Below are 26,902 nucleotides of genomic sequence, written 5' to 3' on the forward strand. Positions count from 1 at the left end.
ATAAATGGGGACTAAATATGGAATGCAATGTTCATAATCTTATAGTCAGGTGTCCACAAGCTTTTAACCATATGGTCTCTCTCTCTCCCTCTTTATACACACATACATATATATATATATATATATATATATATATATATATATATATATATATATATATATATATATATATATATATATACAGTGAGGAAAATAAGTATTTGAACACCCTGCTATTTTGCAAGTTCTCCCACTTAGAACTCATGAAGGGGTCTGAAATTGTCATCATAGGTGCATGTCCACTGTGAGAGACATAATCTAAACAAAAAAAAAATCAAGAAATCACAATATATGATTTTTTTTACTATTTATTTGTATGATACAGCTGCAAATAAGTATTTGAACACCTGAGAAAGTCAATGTTAATATTTGGTACAGTAGCCTTTGTTTGCAATTACACAGTCAAACGTTTCCTGTAGTTTTTCACCAGGTTTGCACACACTACAGGAGGGATTTTGGCCCACTCCTCCACACAGATCTTCTCTAGATCAGTCAGGTTTCTGGCCTGTCGCTGAGAAACATGGAGTTTGAGCTCCCTCCAAAGATTCTCTATTGGGTTTAGGTCTGGAGACTGGCTAGGCCATGCCAGAACCTTGATATGCTTCTTACAGAGCCACTCCTTGGTTATTCTGGCTGTGTGCTTCGGGTCATTGTCATGTTGGAAGAACCAGCCTCGACCCATCTTCAATGCTCTAACTGAGGGAAGGAGGTTGTTACCCAAAATCTCGCAATACATGGCCCCGATCATCCTCTCCTTAATACAGTGCAGTCACCCTGTCCCATGTGCAGAAAAACACCCCCAAAGCATGATTCTACCACCCCTATGCTTCACAGTAGGGATGGTGTTCTTGGGATGGTACTCATCATTCTTCTTCCTCCAAACACGTTTAGTGGAATTATGACCCAAAAGTTCTATTTTGGTCTCATCTGACCACATGACTTTCTCCCATGACTCCTCTGGATCACCCAAATGGTCATTGGCAAACTTAAGACGTGCCTGGACATGTACTGGTTTAAGCAGGGGAACCTTCTGTGCCATGCATGATTTCAAACCATGACGTCTTAGTGTATTACCAACAGTAACCTTGGAAACGGTGGTCCCAGCTCTTTTCAGGTCATTGACCAGCTCCTCCCGTGTAGTTCTGGGCTGATTTCTCACCTTCCTTAGGATCATTGAGACCCCACGAGGTGAGATCTTGCATGGAGCCCCAGTCCGAGGGAGATTGACAGTCATGTTTAGCTTCTTCCATTTTCTAATGATTGCTCCAACAGTGGACCTTTTTTCACCAAGCTGCTTGGCAATTTCCCCGTAGCCCTTTCCAGCCTTGTGGAGGTGAACAATTTTGTCTCTAGTGTCTTTGGACAGCTCTTTGGTCTTGGCCATGTTAGTAGTTGGATTCTTACTGATTGTATGGGGTGGACAGGTGTCTTTATGCAGCTAACGACCTCAAACAGGTGCATCTAATTTAGGATAATAAATGTAGTGGAGGTGAACATTTTAAAGGCAGACTAACAGGTCTTGGAGGGTCAGAATTCTAGCTGATAGACAGGTGTTTAAATACTTATTTGCAGCTGTATCATACAAATAAATAGTTTAAAAATCATATATTGTGATTTCTGGATTTTTTTTTTTAGATTATGTGTCTCACAGTGGACATGCACCTACGATGACAATTTCAGACCCCTCCAAGTTGGAGATCTCCTGATTTCTTTTTTTTTTTTTTGGCCTGTTTGTCACATTTCAATGTTTCAGATCATCAAACTAATTAAAATATTAGTAAAAGATAATACAACATGCAGTTTTCAAATGAAGGTAGAAGTGAAGTAGACCAAAAGATCTTCAAAATCTAGACATCATGCCGAGATCCAAAGAAATTCTAAAAAAAATGAGAAAGAAAGTAATTGATATTTATCAGTGTGGAAAAGGTTATAAAGCCATTTCTAAAGCTTTGAGACTCCAGGGAACCACAGTGAGAGCCATTATTTACAAATAGCAAAAACATGGAACAGTGGAGAACCTTCCCGGAGTGTCCAGCTGACCAAAATTACCCACAAAGACCCCACAACAATATCCAAAGAACTGCAGGGCTCACTTACTTCAGTTAAGGTCAGTGTTCATGACTCCTCCATAAGAAAGAGACTGTACAAAAATGGTTCCAAGACCAAAACCGCTGCTAAACAAAAAGAACATAAAGGCTCATATCAATTTTGCAAGAAAACATCTTGATGATCCTGAATACTTTGGGGAAAATACTCTGTGGACTGACGAGACAAAAGTTGAACTTTTTGGAAGGTGTGTGTCCCATTACGTCTGGCGTAAAAGTAACACCGCATTTCAGAAAAAGAACATCAGTAACAACAACAGTAAAATATGCTGGTGGTAGTGTGATGGTCTGGGGCTGTTTTGCTGCTTCACCTCTGAATGGCTGAAGAAAAACAAAATGAAGACTCCATGCTCGAAAACCCTCCAATGTGGCTGAATTACAACAATTCTGCATAGATGAGTGACCAAAAATCCTCCACAGCGCTGTAACAGACTACTTGCCAGTTATCGCAAACGCTTGATTGCAGTTGTTGCTGCTAAGAGTGGCTCAACCAGTTATTAGGTTTTGGGGGCAAACACTTTTTCACACAGGGCCATGTAGTTTTGGATTTTGTTTTCTATTAATAATAAAAACCTTCATTTTAAAACTGCATGTTGTGTCCACTTGTGTTATCTTTTCTTGCATGTTTTTTTTTTTTTTTATCTTTACACATATGCATAATATTTACTGATATTTACAAAAGGTTCAGATTCATATCACGTGCTATTCTAAGTCAAACAACAACAAACAAAAAAATCTATTGCTTAATGATGTGTTATAACTTGTCACACTGTGCCATTGTTAAATACGGTTGCGCAGCCAGACATCTGATTTATCTGTTCAGCAGAAATTTGTTTGTAGCTTTTAAAGCCAGTCAGTGTTTTCACAGCTGAGTTTTGTTCAGTGCGTTTATTCCCTTTTTGCTTTACATCTAGTGCTTTATCCGAGAAGGTTAGTCATCATACAATCAAGAGTCTCGGCGTGGTCAAGTGTGCCGCATTAATACTCGTCAAGCTCTGATTATACAGAAACGCCGCTAATGTCTGTCATCGCCGAGCATAAATTCATGAGTGTGGTCATGAGGATTTGAAGAGGACTTGTTGAAGCATAATGAAGCAGACACATTAATGGGAAAAACTGACTGATTTTCATAATCATTCTCGAAATGTGCTCAAACTGCTGTGCGAGAGTGTCTTAAAGCTCATCTCGGATTAATTAAACTAGGATGATTTGTTGAATTTACACGAAACTGTGGGGGTAAACACTTGTTTTTTTTTATATTTATTTACAATGATTTTTCTAATAATTGGGTTTGGGGACCTCCTGAAATTTGGTCCATATAAGTTTCTTTTTTCATTTAAGTTCTACACTGAGGCTGTCTGTCAAGACCCACTGAATTATTTTTTTTTTCTTTAGAATGACACACAGCTTTAAACTCAAAACAAATGATTTCATGATTTCAGGCTCTCTTTTGTGAAGCAGACTCTGACTAATAGTGCTCTGTTAACATTAAAGTTTCTGTAAATGTTTTTCTGGCAGGTGTTCGGGAGCGCTCCTCCAAGCTCCATGCACGAAAAATTCTCCGACCTGCTTCAGTTTACCACTCAGGTGTCCAGACTAATGGTGACCGAGATCAGACGGAGAGCATCTAACAAGTCTACAGGTGTGTCCCCCCCCAAAACACCTTAATACACTCACACACGACTGCTGTGTTTCTTCTTGCTCATTATAAATCTAGATATGTCTTTGATGTTCAGAGATTTCTTTGATCTGAAGCCTTAACATTTAGCTGCACAGGCTTTATTATAAAAAACAAGCAATGTCAGTACACTGTAATAATATTACTAATATATACAATATGGACAAAAGTTTGTGGACACCTGACCATAGGATTGGTATTTTGTTAACATCTAATTTCATTAGTCCTCATTTGCTTTAGTATTAACCTTCACTCTTCTGGGAAGTCTGAGGGTTCATTCAACATTATTATTCATTTATTCAATTGTGTGCCTCCAAATTTGTGGTAACAGATTGGGAAAGAAGCACACATGGCTGGAAAAGTCAGGTGTCCTAATACTTTTGTCCACATAGAGAGCATTACTTGTGTTTAGTGACGAGTCAACTTGGACCTAATAAAAGTAGGTACAGCGTTCTCAATTGAAAAATAAGCTTATACAGACCACCCAGATAAGGATGGGTTCCCTTTGGTGTCTGGTTCCTCTCAAGGTCTCTTCCTCATACCACCTCAGGGAGATTTTTCTTTGACACTGTGATGACCGACTCGCTCATTAGGGATTATTATTTGTAATCTTTTTATTTCCGTAAAGCTCCTTCGGGACAATCTCGATTTGTCAGCTCATATTGTTGGTCGTATCAAGGCTAGAAAAAATGTAAGCGAGTTATTCTGTATGCTCTCTTGTCTCTGCTTCTGACTCGAAAACCTTCAAAGGAACACACAAGATTTAAACACGAGTGGACGCATCTTTTTATCTCTGAAATCTCGGAATGAATTATTGCTCATGGCATGTTTTTGGCGCTGGACGGAACATCGACGTTCTGATCCTATCACCTTCAAGCATATGCTGCCCAGACTCTCAAAGGATGCGCAGCACTTGGATGGGTGTAAATAACAGACCTTTGGAGAAAAAGGCACCTATAGACCCATTGGAGTCGCTGGGAAATTTTGCGTGAACGGATCTGAAAATGCAACCTTGATCCGAAGACAGTAATATAAATCAGGCTTTTATGCACAGCAAAATTATTATTTTCCGTACTAGTCAGACCAGATGAAACCTGGTGTTATGATGTGATGCACAAACAATATTTTTCTATTGACTGTATTCCATGTACAGTTACACGATTCACATCCATTATATACGTTAAATGCATACAATATTCCTACCTACCTATTACTTTCTGTGCCTCGCAAAATCCAATGCATTTTTTTTTGTTTTACGATTCCATTTCCAAACACATTCTATTTAAAAAGTACGAAATATAAAAATTTAGTAAATTGATGCCGACAAACCCTGCTCACATAGACGTCCCTAATTTCAGTGCTAACTGAGGGATTGATATAAATAACAGTTGCTATACAGAACAGTGTTCCCTAGCAATTGTTATAAGTATCGTTTTCTGGGAATACATACTTATAATTTGTCAGTGGACGCCAATGGTTCTTAATAACACATCTTTCTGGACTAAGCAGATAAACTTGAGGTGAAATCATTGACAGCAGTGTTAATAAAAGCATTGAAAAACACTGAATAGTGGAACTGTTTTATCTGGATGGCTACTGTTTTGGGAGAAAAACCATAATACCATGTGTTAACCCCAAAACCTTATTCCAGTTGTGAAGAATAGTGGAATAGTGCTGACCTGATTATACTGTATGGTTAAAAAAAAACAAAAAAAAACCACTATAATATATTAACAGTGAAATGCCATGACAACTGTGACCTGAAACAGAGAAAAGACCAAGTCCATATGTCACACATGTTAATGATTCAAATCGAGCAAAATCAGCAACAGATTCTCAGTTCAGGAGATTCAGCAGAAAGAAAAGACTTGACGCAAGCAAAATTTGATAAGAATAAATAAAGCAGAACTGTGAGTTAGGATTCACATACTTTGAACATGATTGAATTCATTATTTTAGCACTTAGTAATAGTTTAGACACTTAGTTAAGACCTTGGACTTCTGATCGAAAGGTGGTGATGACCCCATCACCACCAAGCTACCATTGCTGGGCCTTTTAAGCAAGACCCTTAACCCTCAACTGCTCGGGTGTATAAATGAGATAATTACAATTAGTTTTTGGGAAAAGAATCTGCCATTGATAAAAATGTAAATATGTGATCGGATTTTAAGCGCCATCTGTATGAAAAAGACCCTTTTTGCTGCTATAAAGAAACCAGCAGCAACTAAATAGACGCCTTTAAAAGACAATATGAAATGGAAATAATACCTCACATGGCGGTTTTCATATCATGTTATCTTTACTGATCTTTTTTCTTTTTTGCCACATAAACATGCCCCAATTATATTTGTTCCTGACCTCATTTGCATATCTTATTCAGTCTGTGTATGGTTTGGGAATAAACCACAGCAGGAGCAGTGATGCATGGACGACTCGTAGTTTTGCATGTCATTGTCTCTAATTGACTCGCGCTCCACCCACAGATGGGCCCAGATACAGAGCGGTGTATGAAAATAAATTCAGCTTACTTGACAATGCTTGTGTGTGTGTGTTTGTGTGTGTGTGTGTGTGTGTGTGTGTGTGTGTGTGTGTGTGTGTGTGTGTGTGTGTGTGTGTGTATTTTCCAACACAGAGGCAGCCAGTAGAGCCATTGTGCAGTTTCTGGAGGTGAATCAGAGCGAAGAGGCAAGTCGTGGTTGGATGTTGCTGACCACCATCAACCTGCTGGCCTCCTCTGGCCAGGTACGTGTTCCTCCACTGTGCACGACTGTTACACAAAAACAAAAAAGATCTTATAAATCTTGCTGCAGGTCTTCTGAAAGGAAACATTTTAATTCATATAAAATATATATGCTGTAGTTAAGTTCAGTAGTTCATTACCGTATTTCCTCTATACAGAGTTCCCTCTTTTTTCATTCTTTTCTTTTTAACATTCTTGCCACGGTTTCCAAATTTTCTGAGAATGAGGCATCAATTCAGGCTTAAGTTGCAAGACAGCACGCTATATTTTGACATGTCAGAAATCCACTCATTTGTCCAGCAGCTCTGTCAGCAGTTTGCGAAAATCAGTTCCCTCTTTATACTGCCTGTGAGACAACAGCCAATGCAGCTGAAATTCTCCACAGATGGACTTAAAATAGATCGTCTTTGGAACTTTTGAGTATGTGCTATAAGTGTGTAATTTGTGTGTAACGTTGTGCTATAAAAGCATTTAACTTCCTCTAGAAGTTAAAACATCAGATGAGCCAGTAAAAACACTGATCAGGCATAACATTCACATTATAACATTATGAGCGGTGAAGTGAACAACACCGATTATCTCTTCATCATGGCGACATTTTGTCCTCAAACTCGATGTGTTAGAAGCAGGAAAAATGGGTGAGCGCAAGGATTTGTGCGAGTATGACGAGGGTCAAATTGTGGTGTCTAGACGACGGGGTCAGAGCATCTCCAAAAGTGCAGCTCCTGTGGGATGTTTCCCGGTGTGCAGTGGTCAGTATCTATTAAAAGTGGTCTAAGGAAGGAACAGTGATGAACCGGCGACAGGGTGATGGGCAGCAGAGGCTCATTGATTGATTGTTCCAATCCAATAGACGAGCTCCTGTAGCTTAAATGGCGGATGAAGTTTATGCTGTTAATGCTCGATGGGTCAGAAACAATTAGGCAGCAGTGGTTGGTGTATGTGAATATGGAAAGACTGACATTTACACTGGTATTTTGAAATCTGCTGTTGACAGACAGACAGACAGACAGACAGACAGACAGACAGACAGACAGACAGACAGACAGAAAGAAATCCAGTTTAGCATCTACCAGAAGTGCAAAATATAGCCATATTGCAGATAAATTAGCTGACTTTAAAACAGCAGAGTGGTGTGAATATATACTGCCTTTCAAAAGCAGCCCGAGATCTGCTGCACTTTCGTATTTTCAATGTATTTTTCTTCCTTCCTTTTTTTTTTTTTTTTTGTGAAGGCGTCAAGAGCCCCTTTAAGAAAATGTGACTCAGTGCACTCCCACTTCAGTTTCTGCATTCATTTTTATATTCTTTCCCATAGAGTCGTTCTAAATAAGCAGATAACTGGACGAATCTTCTCGTCTCTCCGTTGACCATCGGTCAGGTTTAATTTCTTCACGTCATCTGCGTGAACTTGACCTTTAAGCAGCATGTCCTCTCTGTGCCATTAGCATTCAGGTGCCGTCCACACCGAGAGAGAGAGCTATTCCTGGCCTTGACCGTCTGCCACTACAACGCCTTCCCTGCTGAGAGAAACCCCACTGTCATTCTGATTCTTACACACGGGCCTCGAAACCACAGCCATTTTTTGTTTTTATTTTTTTTAAACTCTAATTAGGAAAAAAAATAGTTCCAGAAAATATTTTGTAGTTCCACAGAGTTTTGTAGCCACAGTTGGAAATAACGTTGTCATATTTTCTATAGACTGCAGGATCAGGTGTATTTTATTTTTTATTGTCATTACACTGAAAATACATTGTGTTGTATTGTGTAGTATAAAGTGCTCTTGTGCTGAATTTCTGATTGACTGTTGACTCAGAGGTCATCAAAGTTTGGGGTCTGAGTTGTGTGTGTGTGTGTGTGTGTGTGTGTGTGTGTGTGTGTGTGTGTGTGTGTGTGTGTGTGTGTGTGTGTGTGTGTGTGTGTGTGTGTGTGTGCGCGCACGTTTCTGAATGAATCATCGTCCTGACTCAACAGTATGCCATCCCCAACACAAATCTTTTTGAAATCGCTTTATTCAATTTTTTTATTATAATTTATTTCTTTTTCTTTTTGCCGTCGCTGCTGTTCCGCATCACTGGCCCGATTTAGCTGTAGTTAAACATCAGAGCAGTGACTAATGCAGGTGTTTGTGCGGCCCCCCCTCTGTTTCATTAAAACCCACCTGAGCCTCAGGCTGATGTCATCCTTTTTGTGCCCCAAATATGGCCACATTCTTTTTTACAGCACATTAACCCATTGGAAAGGGCAAAAAGCAGTGGGAGTTTAGCAGTAATATTAATAGCCAGCACGGTGCATACACAACCTCATCGCAGGGATGGGTAGGGATTTTACTAGATACATTTTCACTAAGAATAATAAATTATTAAAAGAGCACTGAGAGCACTCCGATTTATTTCCTCTGACCAGAAATGACACTGATTTGTCAAGTCAAGTCAAGTCAAGTTTATTTGTATAGCGCTTTTCACAACAGACATTGTCTCAAAGCAGCTTTACAGAAAACAACAGTGAAGGTGAATGGTGTGCGTTTGTCCCTGATGAGCAAGCCGTGGCGACAGTGGCAAGGAAAAACTCCCTTAGATGATATGAGGAAGAAACCTTGAGAGGAACCAGACTCAAAGGGGAACCCATCCTCATATGGGTGACATCAAGAGTTTGGTCATAAATCTTTCAACAATACAGATCAATTTGTGATCATCATAGATCCAGCATCAGCTTCTCCATGCCAGGGCCTTTAAACACTCGGCATCTACTTCTCCATGATCATCCATAGGTCCATAATCTTCACGAGGTGGGACGTGACTGGAGCTGGCCAAACCTCAGGATGCCTCGGGATGGGGAGAGAAAGAGAAGCAGTGGAGAGGAATTAGCGTAGCTGCTGTTCATGATATTAACAGCACAAGTTGATAATGTGCATGTGATCAGATGTTCTGGAGCACAAGGTTGTGATGTGATGTGTGTGATGTGTGTTATGTGTAGGCTTTGCTAAAAAGATATGTTTTTAATCTACACTTAAACTGGGAGAGTGTATCTGAACCCCGAACACTGTCAGTCAGAAACCTTTCATGATTTGCTAAACTGAAAAAAAGAAGAGGAACTTACTTTAGTGACTATTATTGTACCTCAAGCTATGAACATGTCACAATTTTATCTTTGGGACCTTCGATATCTCACTGTCTCTCAGATCTTCTATTTTGGTCTGCACTTGTTAACATTTTCACATCCTTACAGGCTGCACATCTGATCACTTTAATGTTGTTGACTGGATGTGACTTTTGGACCTTGGTTTTGTTTTGTTTTTTGGTTAGTTTTCCACCTCTCATGTTGCATATATCCATAATCAGGAACAAGCTGATTACATGGCAGCAGCGATGAGTTGATTCATGGCTGATCTCAGGGCAGGTGATAAGGATGCTCTCGGTTTGTGCATTGTCTTAGTCTAATCTAGTTATGTTTAGCCGAATACTGGAGTGCACATGTAAAAGTGGTAAACACCAGACATTTGAGAAAAGAAACTGCTGCTCATCATTTCTGGTTAAGATTCAATTATACAAAAGTATACACATTTATTTTTTATTAACATTTTTCCTGGAATGCAGTAAATTGTTTAATACATACAACATGGAACATCTCACTTCTGCACAACAAAAAAATATGGCAGACTTCACTAAACTAAACTGTTTTGATCTTGGTTATGACTGTGTGGTGTAAAGCTGAAATGCAAAGATCTCACTGTCAAATCGCTTTACGTTTCGGGAAAGAACTCTGTGTCTGAAAGTCTTCTCCTTTTACCTCCTGCAGAAAACAGTGGACTGCATGACCACCATGTCAGTTCCCTCCACACTGGTGAAATGTCTATATCTGTTCTTCGATCTGCCCCACATGCCTGAGGTTCCCGGTGCTACCCAGACCGAAGTGCCCCTGGCGGACCGCCGAGCTCTGCTGCAGAAGGTCTTTGTTCAAGTGAGTTCTCCTTTATATCGAGGCAATAATACATACAGTGCTTCCTTTTCTCTTTGTACACTGCTGTTAACAGCGCCAGTTAAATTGCATTAAGTCAATAAAGATGTAAGATGGTAGTTAAAGAGGAACCTCAATATGAAGCAGGAGTCTTGGGCCTTGTATAGAAATGTGTTTAGTGATTTACAGGAAAAACAAGTGCAAGCAATGGCAAGGTTACCAGCTTTCTCTCCAACCTAATTATTCATTCATCAGTTTTCAAGAAGCACTTTATACTGGTCAAGGTCATACTGGATCCTGAGTTTCTCAGAGGAACACAAGAATATACACTGAGCAATTGGAATATCCTGCAGTGGAAGATCTTTGCACACTGAAAAAACAATTATACCCAGGCCAGATACGTCTTTATAATGGAACTGAAACAGTTTGACTTATATATTTGGCTTTCTGCTTTCTCAGCTAAAGAAACTATGAGATCAAATGCAAATAAAATACATCCAATGGGAATATCACTGCCGAGAGAACAAAATGTTTGCGGACACCTGAGTATAAGATTCCGATGTGCTTTTTAAACATCCCATTCCCCATTTAGTCCGCGTTTATATATAAGCAATATAGGTTTATAATAACCTCCACTTTACCGGGAGGATTTTTTTCCACTAGATTTTGGAGCATGCTTCAAGGGCTTTAGTAAATTCAGGGACCGATGTAGGATGAGGAGGCCTGGGGTGCAGTCAGTGTCAGCAGAAAAAAGATCAGAGCTCTATAACAGACCATCTAAGATCTTCCACTCCAATGTGCAATGTGATGTTGGAGCAGGTTTGGGTCTCCTAGTTTAAGTGAAGGGAAAACGTATTGCTGCTGCATCCAAAGACGTCCCAGCTTTGTTTGGCGGAATGGCTGGTGTCCAAATACTTTTGTCTATATAGCATATATGGTCCTGTGAGAGTTGTGATGAACTTGTCCTTGTGATAAAATGGATCATTAAGTCTATAGTAGTGCAAACTGAGAGTAAATCTCTTTTCTAGATCTGTGGATCTTTGGGTTCTGTATTATGTAAAAGACGAAGCAATGCTCAGGCCATTTTTTTATTAGAATTAGCTTTCCATTAATTATCGTGGTTTAGAATTATAACTTAAATGTGTTTATTTGTTTATTTATTGACATGTTTACTGATTATTCGCCACCCTGTGATGATGTCACATGGAAAAACAATACTTTACTTCTGGCTGTTTGCCTGAAGTCATTGTTTATGTCACTCCTCAGTAAACCTGTAAACAAACATTTTGTGACTTGGTCAACCATTACAGCAGTTAAGGCCTTGCGGTTGCAATTGTGCATATGTATGTATTAAGTCTAATACAAAGTGATATAGTGCTTTGTTTAAAACATCTACCCCCCAAAGCAATGTGTGTGTGTGTGTGTGTGTGTGTGTGTGTGTGTGTGTGTGTGTGTGTGTGTGTGTGTGTGTGTGTGTGTGTATATATATATATATATATATATATAGGCTATGTAATGCACTGATTAGCAAATCTCATAAACCCATATTTTATTCACAATAGAATATAAGAAAATGCATCAAATGTTCAAACTAAGGAAATTTTAAGAAAAATGGTAATTAAAAAATTTGAGGACAGCAAACACGTCTCAGGAAATTTGGTACGGAGGCAACAAAAGGCTGAAAAAGTGAGTGTTACTTAAAAGAAACAGCTGGAGAAATATTTTTGCATCTAAATAGATTAATTGGCAACAAGTCTTTCAGAAATAAAGAGGCAGAAGTTTAACAATCCGTGAAAAATTGCATTTACAAATTGTTGAACAATTTCACAAAAATGTTCAACATCAGATTACAGACTATCTCATCATCTACAGTAAATAATATTAATGAGAATGTGGCGAAATCTCTGTGTGTAAGGGAGGAAATCGGTGCACTGCATTTAAAACAGTCACTGTCTATGAACTGAGTTTGCCATGTCATTCACAAATGTGGTTTTAAAGCTCTGTCATCCAAAGAAGAAGCTATATGTAAACATGGTCCACAAACAGTGTCGTCTTCTCTTGTAAAGCCCTAGGTTTCGGAACAGTTAAACAAAAAAAATTAATCACTCTTGTGTCCTGTCCCCACCCAGATCTTGGTGAAGCTTTGTGGTTTTGTGTCTCCGGCTGAGGAACTGGCACAGAAGGATGACCTGCAGCTGCTTTTCAGCGCCATCACTTCCTGGTGTCCTCCCCACAACCTACCCTGGAGGAAGAGCGCCGGCGAGGTGCTCATGACAATCTCCAGACACGGCCTCAGCGTCAACGTCGTCAAGTACATCCACGGTAATTTCAGCCTTCCATGGGAAATCGTTAACCACAATAAAACAAAGTCTACTAATGACCTTTCACACCTCATCGTCATTGCGTTTTCCTCGCAGCAGTTACATTAACACGAGCCGGAAAAGTCATTTCTTGCCGCACGTTCGATGGCATTTGATTCGTAATCTGTATTTCGCTATTAAATCCGACTCTGGTAATTACATACTTGAGGCTGAGGCTTATAAAGCGCTTTGTCTTTGCGATCACAGTGTAGTGTTCACGGCTGGCTGAGTCCTATTTATTTATCCCCCTTTAATTGCGTTCTTTGCTGTGTGCTTTTCAGTAGCACTTCTGAACCTCGTTTTAATCTCAGAATTGTTCACTTCCCCCTCTGTTTTAATTCCTGGTCATTTTCAAAGTTTTAGCGAAAAACAGTATAAAATAATCCGGTGTGCCGATTTTTGTGAAATTGTTGTTTCAGAGAAAGAGTGTTTATCGACATGCATCCAGAACATGCAGCAGTCGGACGACCTCTCGCCACTGGAGATAGTGGAGATGTTCGCCGGGTTGTCTTGCTTCCTGAAAGATTCCAGCGACGTGTCTCAGACATTACTAGACGATTTCCGTATGTGTCAAGGCTACGCATTTCTGACGGACCTCATGCTCAGGTAAATCCTGCAGGTCAAGGCATATATCTTGCTATTTTATAATGATGAATCCTCACTCATCAGAAAATTTTAACAAATGTTCATGTGCTCCAGATTGGAGCAGGCCAAAGAGGACGAATCCAAAGATGCTCTGAAAGACCTGGTGAACCTGGTGACTTCTTTGACCACGTATGGCGTGTGCGAACTGAAACCCGCCGGCCTGACCACCGGGGCGCCCTTCCTGCTGCCTAGCTTTGTGGTTCCACAGCCTTCTGGTAAAGGTCAGTTCAGCAGGAAGTAGCATAACTGAAACGTTTGACATGCAGCAGTAAAATCGCAAACATCAGCAGATTTGACGATTTTAGGAATTGTAAACATTGAGATATCGTCCTTGACACTACACAAATCTATTTGCACTTATATAAACCTAGGTTGGGGTGTGTGTGTGTGTGTGTGTGTGTGTGTGTGTGTGTGTGTGTGTGTGTGTGTGTGTGTGTGTGTGTGTGTGTGTGAGAGAGAGAGAGAAAGATTCACATTTTCACTCAAAACAGAATACAGTAACCAGTAAAAAAAAAAAAAAATTTTATTTGTTTTTTGGGGAATTCACTGCTGATCAGAAATTTTTTCATATATTTGTTTATATATATTATGAATTTTTGTTTATTTGTTTTTTTTTGTTTGTTTGTTTTTTTTTTTTAAACCCAGGCTGAATTGGTATAAATTTGCAGTTCTCTGACAGAATGTTAAAAGGCAAACGGCAAAAAACAAGAATCACAGTGGCTTATAAACACAAAGGATGTGAAAAAGTCACTTTTTCCTCCTTCAATTGAAAAACAACAAACAAAAATAAAGGTCACTGAATAAAATCAGTGTTCGAGGACAAGGTTTGTAAAAGTCACTCGTGAGTAAGAATTAAAGTTTTATTATCAACAGATCCTCCAGATCGCGACATGAACGCAACTACAGCCAAAAAAACTAACCGTGTGACCAAATAATTCCTCCTTAATATTTTATTCGTTTTTTTCCAGCGGTCCTCCACTTTGTTCATTCAGAGGAGGAATTAAAACATTAGCTTTCCTGACGTTAAATGGCACTAATAGCAACGCATCAGACACCTAGCGTGTAATTTGGTTAAGCTATTTGTTTGGCCTGTCGTATGCCTCGCCATGATGTGTTAAGCAGTGTAATTAACACACAATTGCTCCAGATAGCATTGTTTACCCTCCCTGTCACATCAGGCCTTGCTGTTCAGGGACGTAGTTGCCTCATATGTCAGATATATTTGCCCGAAGGAGGCCGATTTTGTTAATTAAAATGCAAGAGCTGTCAGAGAAGGCAGAGGTTAACGTTAATAATAAGGTTTTCTAACGTCCTGCATTCGGAACGAGACTTGAACTAAAGAGTCACAAAATTCACGTTTTACGCTGCCACATTGAATTGCTCATCAACACTGGGTAATGAAGGGAAATTTTTTATTCTTTTATCTGATTTCATGAGCTTTATAACACACCTGTTTTCTGGGTTCATTTGTATTGAAAGCAGGAATGGCTATATTTTATCTGAATTCTGCTGTGAATGACCATTGCGTTGTTCCTATTTGAACTTGGAATAAGGAGAAATAGTTTATCATTGCACCGTGTATATTTGTAGCTCTGGCATTCTAGACAATATATTATCTATAGGTTTAAATGTTATGTCTAGTCCAGCTGTTGACTAAATTGTTGATTCATGACCTTTACACCTACATCACTTGCGCTCATGAACGTGACAGTGCACGCGGCCAAATCTAAAGGAATGGTGTTCTACCACTTTCTTGTTCACCGCTGATTCTGCTGAACCTCACATTTGTACTTTGTTGCACTATTATTCCATGGTAACTTCAATTTGTTCTGTATTTAAAATTCTAGTATAGTAAAACAAAATCGATTTTCCCTTCCACAGGCCACGCTGTCAGGAACATTCAAGCCTTCTGCGTTCTCCAGAACGCCTTCCTGAAGGCCAAGACCGGCCGGCTTGCCCGCATGGTCCTGGACGCCGTGGCGAACATTTACTCCGCCGACCAATCCAATTACTTCATCTTGGAGGCTCAGCACACGCTGTCCCAATTTGCCGACCGCGTATCGCGCCTGCCCGAGGTCCAGGTCAAATACTTTGAGTTGCTGGAGTTCGTGGTGTTTGTGCTTAACTACGTCCCCTGCAAGGAGCTGTTCAGCATTAGCGTCTTGCTGAAGTCAAGCACGTCTTACAGCTGCAGCATTGCAGCCACGCGTACGCTGCTGAAGCTCAGCCGGCATCACGTGGTGTTCAGCGACGTGTTCCGTGAAGTCGGGCTGCTCGAGGTGCTCGTCAACCTGCTGCATAAGTATGCAGCTCTACTGAAAGAGCCAGCGCAAGGTCACGGAGAGCAAGGTGAGATTCATCCATCCGTTTGGACAAACATAAGCCAGAAACCCCTCTCCTATTGCTTCTAGGTAAAGTTGCTGAAATGAAAAAACTTTCGAACCTTCACTTTTAATTGTTGAAAGAAAAGTACTGAAGATTGCTGCAGTACTTTCTTGGTTTGATTCAATTTTCTCATGTACAATGAAAACAGAAGTGTGTGATGTTATGGAAATGATCTGATGGTTATAGAGACCTTGCAGCTACAGAGTACAGATTCAGGTTGCTCACATAAGCTGTGTAGAGCTTCACATGTTCTCACTGTGTGAGGTTCTCACTGTGTAACTGGGTTCTCTCTGGGCTGAGAAGAGAAAAGGTGGAGAAGGTGGAGGAGTTCAGGTACCTGGGGTCAACAGTGCAAAGTAATTGAGAGTGTGTTAGAGAAGTGAAGCAGAGTGCAGGTAGGGTGGAGTGGGTGGAGAAGAGTGATGGCAGGAGTGATTTGTGATAGAAGAGTATCTGTAAGAGTGAAAGGGAAAGTTTATAGGACTGTGGTGAGTCCTGCGATGTTGTATGGATTAGAGACAGTGGCATTGAGTAAAAGACAGGAGGTGGAGCTGGAGGTAGCAAAGCTGAAGATGTTGAGGTTTTCGTTGGGAGTGACGAGGACAGGATTAGAAATGAGTTTATTAGAGGGACGGCACATGTAGGACGTTTTAAAGACAAGGTGAGGGAGGCGAGATTGAGATGGTTTGGACATGTGCAGAGGAGGGACATGGGGTATATCAGTAGGAGAATGCTGAGGATGGAGCCACCAGAAAGGAGGAAAAGAGGAAGACCAAGGAGGAGGTTTATGGATGTGGTGAGGGAAGACATGCAGGTAGTTGGTTTGAAAGAGGCAGATGTAGAGGACGGGGGAGTATGGAGACGGATGATCCGCTGTGGCGACCCCTAATGGGAGAAGCCAAAAGAAGAAGAAGAAGATGATGATATAAGGCTCAAATTTCATTCGGCAAACCTGTAAATGTTTGCATGCTACACAGAGTTAATAAAAAAGAATGAATCGATTTTATTACACAATATTTTATTCATTAAAAGTAATACAAAACTCGAGCCAAGTCACAAGTATTATACTCACAATCAACTTAGATAACTCCTCTTTCAAATGGTCACTGACTCATTCCATGATGATGCTTGAGAACTGAAGCAATGCATCATGATATCGGTTCATTCTTTTTGAATAACCCTGTATATTATAAAAGGACAGCAAAAGTATTGGGACACCTGAATCTTCCTGCCATATGTGGTTCTTGCCCAAACTGCTACCGCAAAGTTGGAGGCACACAATTGTGCAGGATGCTTTTGAGTGCTGTAGCATTAAATATTCCCTTTAATTGAGCTAGTAGACCCCCACCTGCTCCAGAATAACAATGCTCCTGGGCACAATGCCAGCTTTATGAACATTTGGATTGCGTAATTTGGAGCGGAAGGTCTTGAGTGGCCTGCTTTAACCCTGTTGAACGACGTTGGGGATGAATTGTAACACTGATTGCACTCACACAGTTTTGGCTAAATGAGCACAAATCTCCACAATCACACTCAAAAATCTAGTGAAACATCTTCCCAGAAGAGTGGAGGTTGTTGTAATAGCAAATAGGGACTGAATGTGAAGTGGAATTTTAAAGAGTACTTATGAAGCATATGGTCAGGTGTCCACAAGCATTTGACTCTACGGTGTATTTGTGGTTTTATCTTTACAGGTTATTGATTTTTGTATGATTCCTGACATATTCTGTCCTTATTTATCAGGTGATTCCAAGAACAACGTGGCAGAGGAACAGAAACAGCTGGCATGGCTAGTCATGGAGACACTTACAGTCCTGCTGCAGGGCTCTAACACCAATGCAGGTATGTGTGTATTTAATAAAAGTGCATCTTAGTGCACAGTCTATCATTTATTTCATTCATTCACTGACTCCACGTGTAATAATTCAGCTTTCAGGCAGACATTGTGCAATAAAAGTGATCCGAGTGAAACGTGTAATTTTTTTTTCTCCAATTACTCTTTGAGCAGAAACTCTGAAATCCTGGTGCCAGTCTGAAAAACAAGCAGCTTTTTATTTAAGCCTCTGTGGATCTGAGGCTCAAATCAGGAGCTACTGTTGCGTTAAGGTTACATAACTAGATATGCGCAAATGCTGCTGACAAACTGTCCAAACTTACCATGTCTCTTCTCTTTTCCCCTGTCTCTCTCTGTCTGTCTCGTGGCTGTTCATGGGAAGTGAAAGAGAAACCTGAGTAATGGTTGAAGGGAGGGTTGTGGGTCGGAGGGGGTGCGTGATTTTCCTCACTGGTGTCTTTGCTGTCAGTTTTTCTTCTTATCTGACTCAGTGTCTGTGTAGGGGAAATAAAAGATCCTTTTTTTAGAACAGTATCTCTATCTGTCTCAGCAAATATTTCCTCTGCATCTGCATACTTTGCTTCCTCAGTGTGCTGGCTCTTCCGCTTCCTCTTCCCTTCCTTTTTCCACTATTGTTCGTTTACCGGTTGGCTTAATGTTCTTTTCAGAGTTCGTATTCGCTTTTGCCGTTTGCTTTGCAATCCGTCTTTGAATTGTGATTGGCCAGAACATTTCCTATATATTTTTCTTTAATGTTTAAGCTCATTTCTAATCCATTGTGTTTGTAGTTACAACATGTAACACATGCACCTCAAAGGCGGACCTTTTTTATTCCTTACTTTCTCATAGTTTTGTCTTTCAGCAGCATTTTACCTCGCTAGTGATTTCTGATCAAAATACAGTATATTTGAATGTAAAGCGGTTTCATTGTCTTCAGGTTTGAATAATCAGATGAGTGTTTCTCTCTACCCACATTTTCTTTATGCACACACTGTTAAAAGAAGGCCAGCTTGCACGTTTTATTCGGGTGCATGCACTTCCTATAGTTTATTCGACTGCTACAAGTTGCATCCGTAGGCATTTTACAATTTTTTAATGTATTTTTATGTAATCTAAGCCAAGCAGTTATTATGAAGAGCTTTAGGTTTTTGCATAACGCCGGATTTCTAACCTTACCAAAGGCGAAAACATGTAATAGGTGGTGTAGAGAAGTGTTTTTTACTTTGCTTCTGATAGAAAAGATTCACGGTACAAGTGCTGCTTGTAGTATTGCTTCCTCTGGTGTTCACTTTAGATCACTGAAGTCAGCATTTAACCTCATAGATACTACTTACAATATTTGAAATATAAGCAAATTCAACAATTAGATCCTTGGATTGTTATTCGATTCTATTTTCTGTGACATTTTTAAGCTTGAAGGGAGTAAATACACTATATGGACGAACCTTCGTGGACCCCTGAGTGTAAGATTTGTATGTGCTTTTTGAACATCCCCGTTCTGGGAAGTTGTTCCAAAATTTGGAGATTTGTGTTTATTCAGCCATAAGGGTGTTAGTAAAGTAAAGGTACTGATGTAGGTGAGGCAAAGTTTCCTGGGGTGCAGTCAGCATTCCAAAGTCATCCCAAAGTTGTTCAGGGCTCTATAGCAGGCTACGCAAGATCTTCCTCTACAAACCATGTAAAGCAAATCTTCATGGAGCTGCTTTTGTGCATTGTGCATTGTCATGCTGGAACAGGTTTGGTCTCCTAGTTCAAGTAAATTTCATCCAGAGACACCTAATACAGTTGTGTCTTTAACTTCGTGGTACCAGTTTGGGGAAGAACCACATACGGCTGGAAAAGTCAGACGTCCCAATAGTTTTGTCCATAAGTTATATAATAAACTTGTAATGAGAAATATTCACTTTTATTCACTGTAGCTGTACTTGATCAGCATAACCATAACATGTACATTATCCTCCATGTTTATCAGGAGTATAAAGTAATAGTGTAATCAGTGATTTTGAATCGCATTGTTATTAGTGATGATTTCTGTTGCAGGTCTGTTCCGGGAGTTTGGCGGTGCCCGCTGCGTGCACAACATAATAAAATACCGGCAGTGTCGTGAACATGCATTGATGATAATCCAGCAGCTGGTGCTCTCACCCTCTGGAGACGATGACATGGGCACACTGCTGGGCCTCATGCACTCTGCACCCTCCTCAGAGCTGCAGCTCAAAACAGACATTCTGCGGGTCAGAACACACACACACACACACACACACACACACACACACACACACACACACTTGTATTTGGCATACAATAATATGAGCTTCAAACAGTGACGTCTAAACCTTAAAAGGAAATAAATGACGCTCTGTTGTGTTGTGTGGGTTTTTTCATTTCTTTTTTTTTTTTTTTTTTTTTTTTTTACTTAAAGAGAAAAACACACTCTCCCACATCAGAAAAATGGTGCCACCATCTAACCACAGACAAAAGTACATTACATGCAACTGTTAACTTTTAATAAAGAGTTAAAAATTTATTTGGGTTTTTAAAGATTGAACGCTAAATGGGGTAACCGAGTTTGACCATTAAGACCAAAAACAGGCCGACGTATCCACTTCGAGTCTTTATTCAGGGAGAGTGACTGAAAGCTCCATTATTAAATCGAGGAGACTTTAGAACTTATATATTATTTTCCCTGACAATTGTTTTTAAATATCTATTAATGAAAAATCGAAGTTACAAATAAAAATCTAATATTATTGCTCATGTGATACTAAATAAGTTTTTGTATTCTAAGAGGAAACCATTCTATAAATAATATGTAGAGGTAGTCCCTGACTTACGAGATGCGTTTGATGGTCCTATCAGAACGTAAAAAAGTCTAGACGTGAACTAGCCAACGCAAGAGTCTTTAAAGTATACTGTGATTGTTAATAATTGATCAGATTACAATGCATAATTTAGCAAAACAGCTATTTATAGTACCATAATGTATAAACTCTACTGTACACTATACTATACCACTACAGTTTAAAGTACAGAGTGGAGGGTTCAATGTTCCGTTTAATGTCCAGCAACGCAGAAAAAGTGGGACGATCCGAGAGCAAGGCGAGATCTCTCAAGGCGAGAGATGCGTACATCCTCGCAGCGTCCCGACTTATCGTACCACACAGACGCTGCTACGTTTGCCTGCCGCGTGAAAATTTCAATGTTTTTACAATTTTGTTGTATCGCTGTCATCAAAGATCATAATTCGAACCATCCATGTGTTCCTGGAATTTTCCTTGTATATGCAAAGTTTCAGGCTTTTAGGAACATTCTCCAATTCCATTTGTGAAAAAAAGAAAGCATCTGCTGTTGTGTTCTGCTCTGATTTGTATTGATGCCTAATGGTTTGAATGTTTCATCGTGGAATGCAGGCGTTGCTGGCGGTGCTGCGGGAAAGCCACCGTTCTCGCACCGTGTTCCGGCGCGTTGGCGGCTTCGTCTACGTTACATCGCTGTTGGTGGCCATGGAGCGCTTGCTCGGCACCGGCGCGAGAGCCGAGCCGGAACCGGGCGGAGTGCTGCAGCTGCTGCGCGAGGTCTTCCGCACTCTGACAGCCGCCATGCGATACGAACCGGCCAACGCACACTTCTTCCGAACCGAGGTGCAATACGAGAAGCTGGCCGACGCCGTGCGTCTGCTCGGTTGTTTTTCCGACGCCAAGAAACTCGCTCCGGTGACCACCGTGACCTGCAGCGCCATGGCCTGTAACGCACAGGTCTTTCAGAGACTCCTGGAGGATGAGGCGGTGTCTGAGGAGAGCGTGTGCCCGCAGCTGGCTCACTGTGCCAAGCTCTTTGTCTACCTCTACAAAATGTCCACCGACTCGTTTGACAGGTAAGGACATGGCCGTGTCTTGTCGGTTTTAGAAAGCTTTTGAGTTCGCGTATTAAGTTGTGCATTAATTAAAGCTATCACTTTTGTTAACATCAGGCTCGTACTTGTTAGTTTTGCTGCCTTGACTTTTCCCCAAGTTAGTGGGAGGTCCATTTGCTTTTGTGGTGCAGCTGTGCTTTAGCCCTGCAGTCATTTACTGATCCGGTGCATGTGTGTGTGTGTACCAGACTGTACCAGTTCCTTTAAGTGTAAATAATCTTAAATTATCACCTCAGCTTGAACTAACTGCTCCCATCATATTTATTCTTCTCTTTCTCCTTTTTTTCTCTGGCTGATGTAACCCATGGCATCGCCTGGCTGCACATGTGGGGTGTGTGTTGCTGCCGAATGGATGGTTGTGTGCTGTGTGCTTGTTGTTGATCTGCGTGTGTGTCTGTTGGTGCTCGCGTGTGTGTGTGTGCTCACGCGTGCGTGTGTGTGTGTAGTCGTGCCGAGCAGGTTCCTCCCTGTCTGACTCACGAGACATCGCTTCCCTCTCCTTGGGGCACGCCAGCACTCACCAGGAAGAGGTACTGCGCTCTGCACTTTACTGCCACCCACAGTCACCTTCTCTCTCTCTCTCTCGTTCTCTCTCTTCACCTCTCTCACCCTTTTTCTTTCTCTCTCTCTCTTACATTCTAACACAAATCTTATCTTTCTGCTCTATTCATAGATCTCTCCAACCTCTTTCGCTTAGAATGAGTGAGTGTGCGCGCGTTTGTTTGTGTGTGTGTGTGCGTGCGCGCTCGTGTGGTTGCACATCGGCCTGCCTTCCCGAGCTGTTTTGCAGGCTTCTAGCTTGCATCTGCAAAAAATAAAAATAAATCCTCTCAACTTGTGCTAATAGTTCATATCTCCTGAGGCAGTTGTGAGCAGTAATTAACATTGCACCAAGGCAGATGCTTAATTGACCTAAATCCAGCTCCGGTCCTCTGGCCTCCAAGAGTGTAAATGTACGCACAAATAGAGTGAATCACAACTTCCCACAGCTTCCACATTAGGATAAAAAGCCCTTTCAGTACCAGATATAGTGCAGATGTACAATGAGTAGCTTCATAACATGGTATAATTAATAATGTTGCATCCTTCTAGCATATACAATGTTCATTCCTCATTATAACATTATGGTTGTCAATTACAAGCTTTCGAAAAGACCTGAACATGTTCCAATGATCTCTTAGTAAGTGGTGTTTTAAAATTTACATGCAATATACATTTAATCCCTACATACTAAGGAACAGATTTAACAGCGAGGAGGAAATAAGTATTCGGAGTCATGTGTACTTTTTTCTTTTGTTCAGGGTAATTAATCAATTCAAATGTACACAGTTTTGGATCTGAGGAAAGAAAAGTATCATCCACCAATAAACAAGAAATTGCGAGGTTTTTTAGTTCAGTAGTGACACATTCCTCGATTTCCCAAAGCCTTAAGGGTCCCTCTGACATACTCACAATGTCATAATCCTTCATAAATTTCCTGAGGGATGTAAATCAGGAAATTGTGAAGCTATGTTAGGCCTTTTCAGTTATTTCTGTGCAAAGATTATTTCAGATTGTACTAGATTGTTGTGTATGTGTAGGAAATGGGGGTGATGAGCATACTTTTTTTCTGCTGCTTTCAGGTAGTCCTGCAACTCTTTTCGAGTACTTTCTAGCCTACTAGTGATTTCTTTTTTATTTAGTAGTCTGAGAGCCTTGAAATCCTGCCATGCCTTTCCAAAGACATGTAGCTGTGGTTCTGTTGTGGCTTTCTTTCCAATCAATCAAATGTTTAATGAGAGCCCGATGAGAGCTTTATTTTCACCATGTTAACCAGTGGCATTAGTTATACATATAGACTGGGAAGTATATTACATAAGAACAAAATTGTGTGGATGTTTTATTTATTTTATTTTTATTTTTTACTTTGAGACATACTAGTAAATATGAGAAACCTTGTATAACGGTTATTGTTACATAGGACTCGCACTAACATCGTGCCATGACCTTCTCCCTCCTTCTGTACAGACATGGCTACCACAGTTCCTCCAACTCAGCTCCAACCAAAAACCTCACCGACTTAAAGCTACAGCTTGGGAACCCCTCTCAGCATGCCTCCGATCCTGTGGTCATTCATGCAGGGGCTGTTCTGGCCATGTTGGATCTGCTGGCCTCCATCAGCTCAGTCACCCAGCCTGAGGTACACCTCTATGCTCTGACTTTTGCATGTCTGGTTCATAAATAACAAATCTACTCTTGTGCAATAGGGGCTTTTGTAGAATGTGATATTATCTGATATTACATAATGATATTATTACACTGAAGCTACCTATCAGGCAGAAAATGCTAATGTCCCCGCTAATTTCAACATTCTGGGAATCGTACATTTTTTGTGGGAAAATATTTCTTAGTTTTTCTTTACAGGAATGTTCTCTTTACGTAAATATTACAGTTTGTTGCCACACATTTCTGGAACTGATCTAATAGTTTAATCACAGAATTCACAAACCTTAATGGCAAAGGGTGCCAAAAGTTTTGTTGCATACAATATTTAAAAAAATCAGATTATCCATTGATTATAGTAAGTTATTAGTAGAACATAGTGTAATAATACATTTGTATTTGTTGCCAGCTCTAACTAATGTATAGGACTGATTCCATGTTTCATGTAAGTTTCTCAAAGTATTAATTATTTAAAAAAATTAAAATACAACATTTATTTTTGCTCGAGATTATATCACTTTGTTGACCCCAACCGAGTTTAAAAACTTTTGACTTTGCGATATAGAAAAACATCACAGTTTTTACTCGTCAATGAACGCATAACATCATCATCATCTTCTCCTGATTATCCGAGGCCGGGTCGCGGGATGCAGAGATGCCCAGACTTCCCTCTCCCTAGACACTTCTTCCAGCTCTTCCGGGGGGACACCGAGGCGTTCCCAGGCCAGCCGGCAGACATAGTCTCTCCAGCGTGTCCTAGGTCTTCCCCGGGGTCTCCTCCCAGTGGGACGCGCCCGGAACACCTTCCCAGGAAGGTGTCCAGGAGGCATCCGAAACAGATGCCCGAGCCACCTCAGCTGACCCCTCTCGATGTGGAGGAGCAGCGGCTCTACTCTGAGCTCCTCAGAGTAACCGAGCTTCTCACCCTATCTCTAAGGGATCGCCCAGCCACCCTGCGGAGAAAGCTCATTTCGGCCGCCTGTATCCGGGATCTTGTCCTTTCGGTCATGACCCAGAGCTCATGACCATAGGTGAGAGTAGGAACGTAGATTGACTGGTAAATCGAGAGTTTTGCCTTGCGGCTCAGCTCTTTTTTCACCACAACAGACCAGTACATCGACCGCATTACTGCAGAAGCTGCACCGATCCGTCTGTCTAGGGACGTGGAACGCATAACATTCTTCTAAAAACAATTGTCCCTCTGTAGGCGACTCTGGCTTTTCATGTCCTTATGAGTGTGCTTTGACAGTTCTATTGTGAGACTGAACTGATGAGCTGACAAACGTTTGACATAATCTCCGAGGGTTCTTTTTGCTCTCTCAAGCATTCTTTGCTTGAGTTCCTGTCAGCTTCATCAAAACATTCACATTTCCTTGCAAGAAAATTTCTCAGCAGCTCACCATGATGCCAAGAATCGCGTAGAGCCCATTTTAAACTGTTTGTACCTCTGCCTCTGACTGAAAGATTGAAACTTTATTGACTGCTAAAAGATGCAAAAGTGCAGGTCTTGTTTTGAGCTACATGCTGGAACATTTACGTAAGTCCAGATATGAGAGGGACAGTGTGAAAAGCATCAGCACTGTCATTGTCTTGTTTAGAGCAAAAATGTAGCAGATAAGTCCTGCTTTTAATATTCGAACTTTGCCCTTTATTTAGTTCGGTCGCTCGGGTAACTGGGACCGCCTTCTTTATGTGAACCACAAAGAAATAGTTTTTAGACATCTTCAGGATTAATATGATCTTTGATTGCTTAAAGATCTTCATTGCATCTTCTGTCTCATTTCCCAGAATGCTTTGGAGTTGCAGTTGGCGGTGGCGAATGTGCTGCAGTTGTTGGTACACACTGAGAGGAATCAGCAGGTGCTGTGTGAGTCAGGTCTGCCATCACGCCTGCTTCAGCGCTGCAGCTGCGCCATGAGTGACGAGGAGCACCCGCTTCACCCGCCGCTGCAGAGGACCTTCGAGAGGCTCGCCTCGCAGAACCTGCAGCCCATGGCTCTCCGGTCAGTCGAAACCTGTACAGTCTGAAACATTCACCAATTATATAGCACTAGATTATTAGCTAATGACTAGAATGTCTTTAGTCAATTAGACATAACAGCCTTGTCAGGTTGCCAATCCTGCGTATATCAGAAACAGCTGTGACTTGCACATGTACATATTGTATTATTATAATAATGTGCTGAAAAAATATATGGATATTGCATATTCTCTAATTTTATATTACATATTATCAATCTACTTTACCAATGTTTATCTTTATCTAGCTTTTAATATTAATGTTCCCTATTCATATTCATCACTATTATATTATACTATTTTATATATTATATTATTTTATTATAGATTAATTTCTCAGCCAGTAGGAAATAACGTCTAGGAAACGGATGACTAAACAGATGACTACAATGTTTGAGCTCAATGATATCAAAATCGTTGCAGTCACACACGCATGCAGTCTGGAGCGGATGAGTGAGATTATTAAAAGTCAGCTCTCCTCTTTATCTCCTGCACGAGCTTTGATTCAGTGTGTAAATAAAATCTTCCCAGCGCGTGCCAGATTATCCATGCAGATCCCTGATGAAGCTGCACTCCGCAGGGTTAAAACTAAAATGAACAAATTTGTCAAGGTTGAGTATCATTAAAGTTCTCTGTGGGTCGTCGTGAAGAAATATGCGGTCAGATTAGCGTTCTTAATTTTCCACATGGCTGCCTAGCCTTGATGAAGGACGCAGAAGCACTTGACTAAGACAGTCATCTTGTGGTTACTGTGGAGGGTTAAACTCAAGAATGAAAATGATTTGGGCTGTAATTAATATAAACTGTTGGCTACAGAGGATCAGGGCTACAATGAACAGTTTTACATTCAAGTCTTTATCAGTGAACAGTTGATAACCTCAGCGATAATCAATGGACAAAATTTTGTTCACCTGACTTTACGATCTATATTTAGTTCTTCCCCAAACGATTAGCACTCATTTGTAGGCACACAATTGCATAGATTTTTTTTTTTTCCTTTAAGAAGTTTAAGTAGCCTGCTATA

The 26,902-nt window shown here is 40.6% G+C and overlaps 1 protein-coding gene across 11 annotated transcripts in view; it reads left to right on the forward strand.

Annotated features, from left to right (window-relative positions):
• Nucleotides 1-26,902, forward strand: part of wdfy3 (WD repeat and FYVE domain containing 3) — a 95,044-nt gene that overhangs the window by 17,374 nt on the left and 50,768 nt on the right. For 6 of the 11 annotated variants that reach the window (XM_083526771.1, XM_083526772.1, XM_083526765.1 and 3 more), the window contains exons 3-15: nt 3,663-3,786; nt 6,456-6,565; nt 10,362-10,523; nt 12,650-12,842; nt 13,300-13,486; nt 13,580-13,746; nt 15,407-15,874; nt 17,654-17,752; nt 19,785-19,978; nt 21,155-21,618; nt 22,104-22,187; nt 23,665-23,836; nt 25,648-25,862. In XM_083526771.1, the coding sequence (XP_083382897.1) occupies nt 3,663-3,786; nt 6,456-6,565; nt 10,362-10,523; nt 12,650-12,842; nt 13,300-13,486; nt 13,580-13,746; nt 15,407-15,874; nt 17,654-17,752; nt 19,785-19,978; nt 21,155-21,618; nt 22,104-22,187; nt 23,665-23,836; nt 25,648-25,862 (2,639 nt within the window). Of the gene's footprint in view, nt 1-3,662; nt 3,787-6,455; nt 6,566-7,784; nt 8,990-9,612; nt 10,524-12,649; nt 12,843-13,299; nt 13,487-13,579; nt 13,747-15,406; nt 15,875-17,653; nt 17,753-19,784; nt 19,979-21,154; nt 21,619-22,103; nt 22,188-23,664; nt 23,837-25,647; nt 25,863-26,902 lie in introns of those variants that run through there. The other 5 variants (XM_083526775.1, XM_083526766.1, XM_083526773.1 and 2 more) reach the window with 2 other exon arrangements.

The sequence above is a fragment of the Silurus aristotelis genome, assembly GCF_946808225.1.
Source record: "Silurus aristotelis genome assembly, chromosome: 23".
Lineage (NCBI taxonomy): Eukaryota > Metazoa > Chordata > Actinopteri > Siluriformes > Siluridae > Silurus > Silurus aristotelis.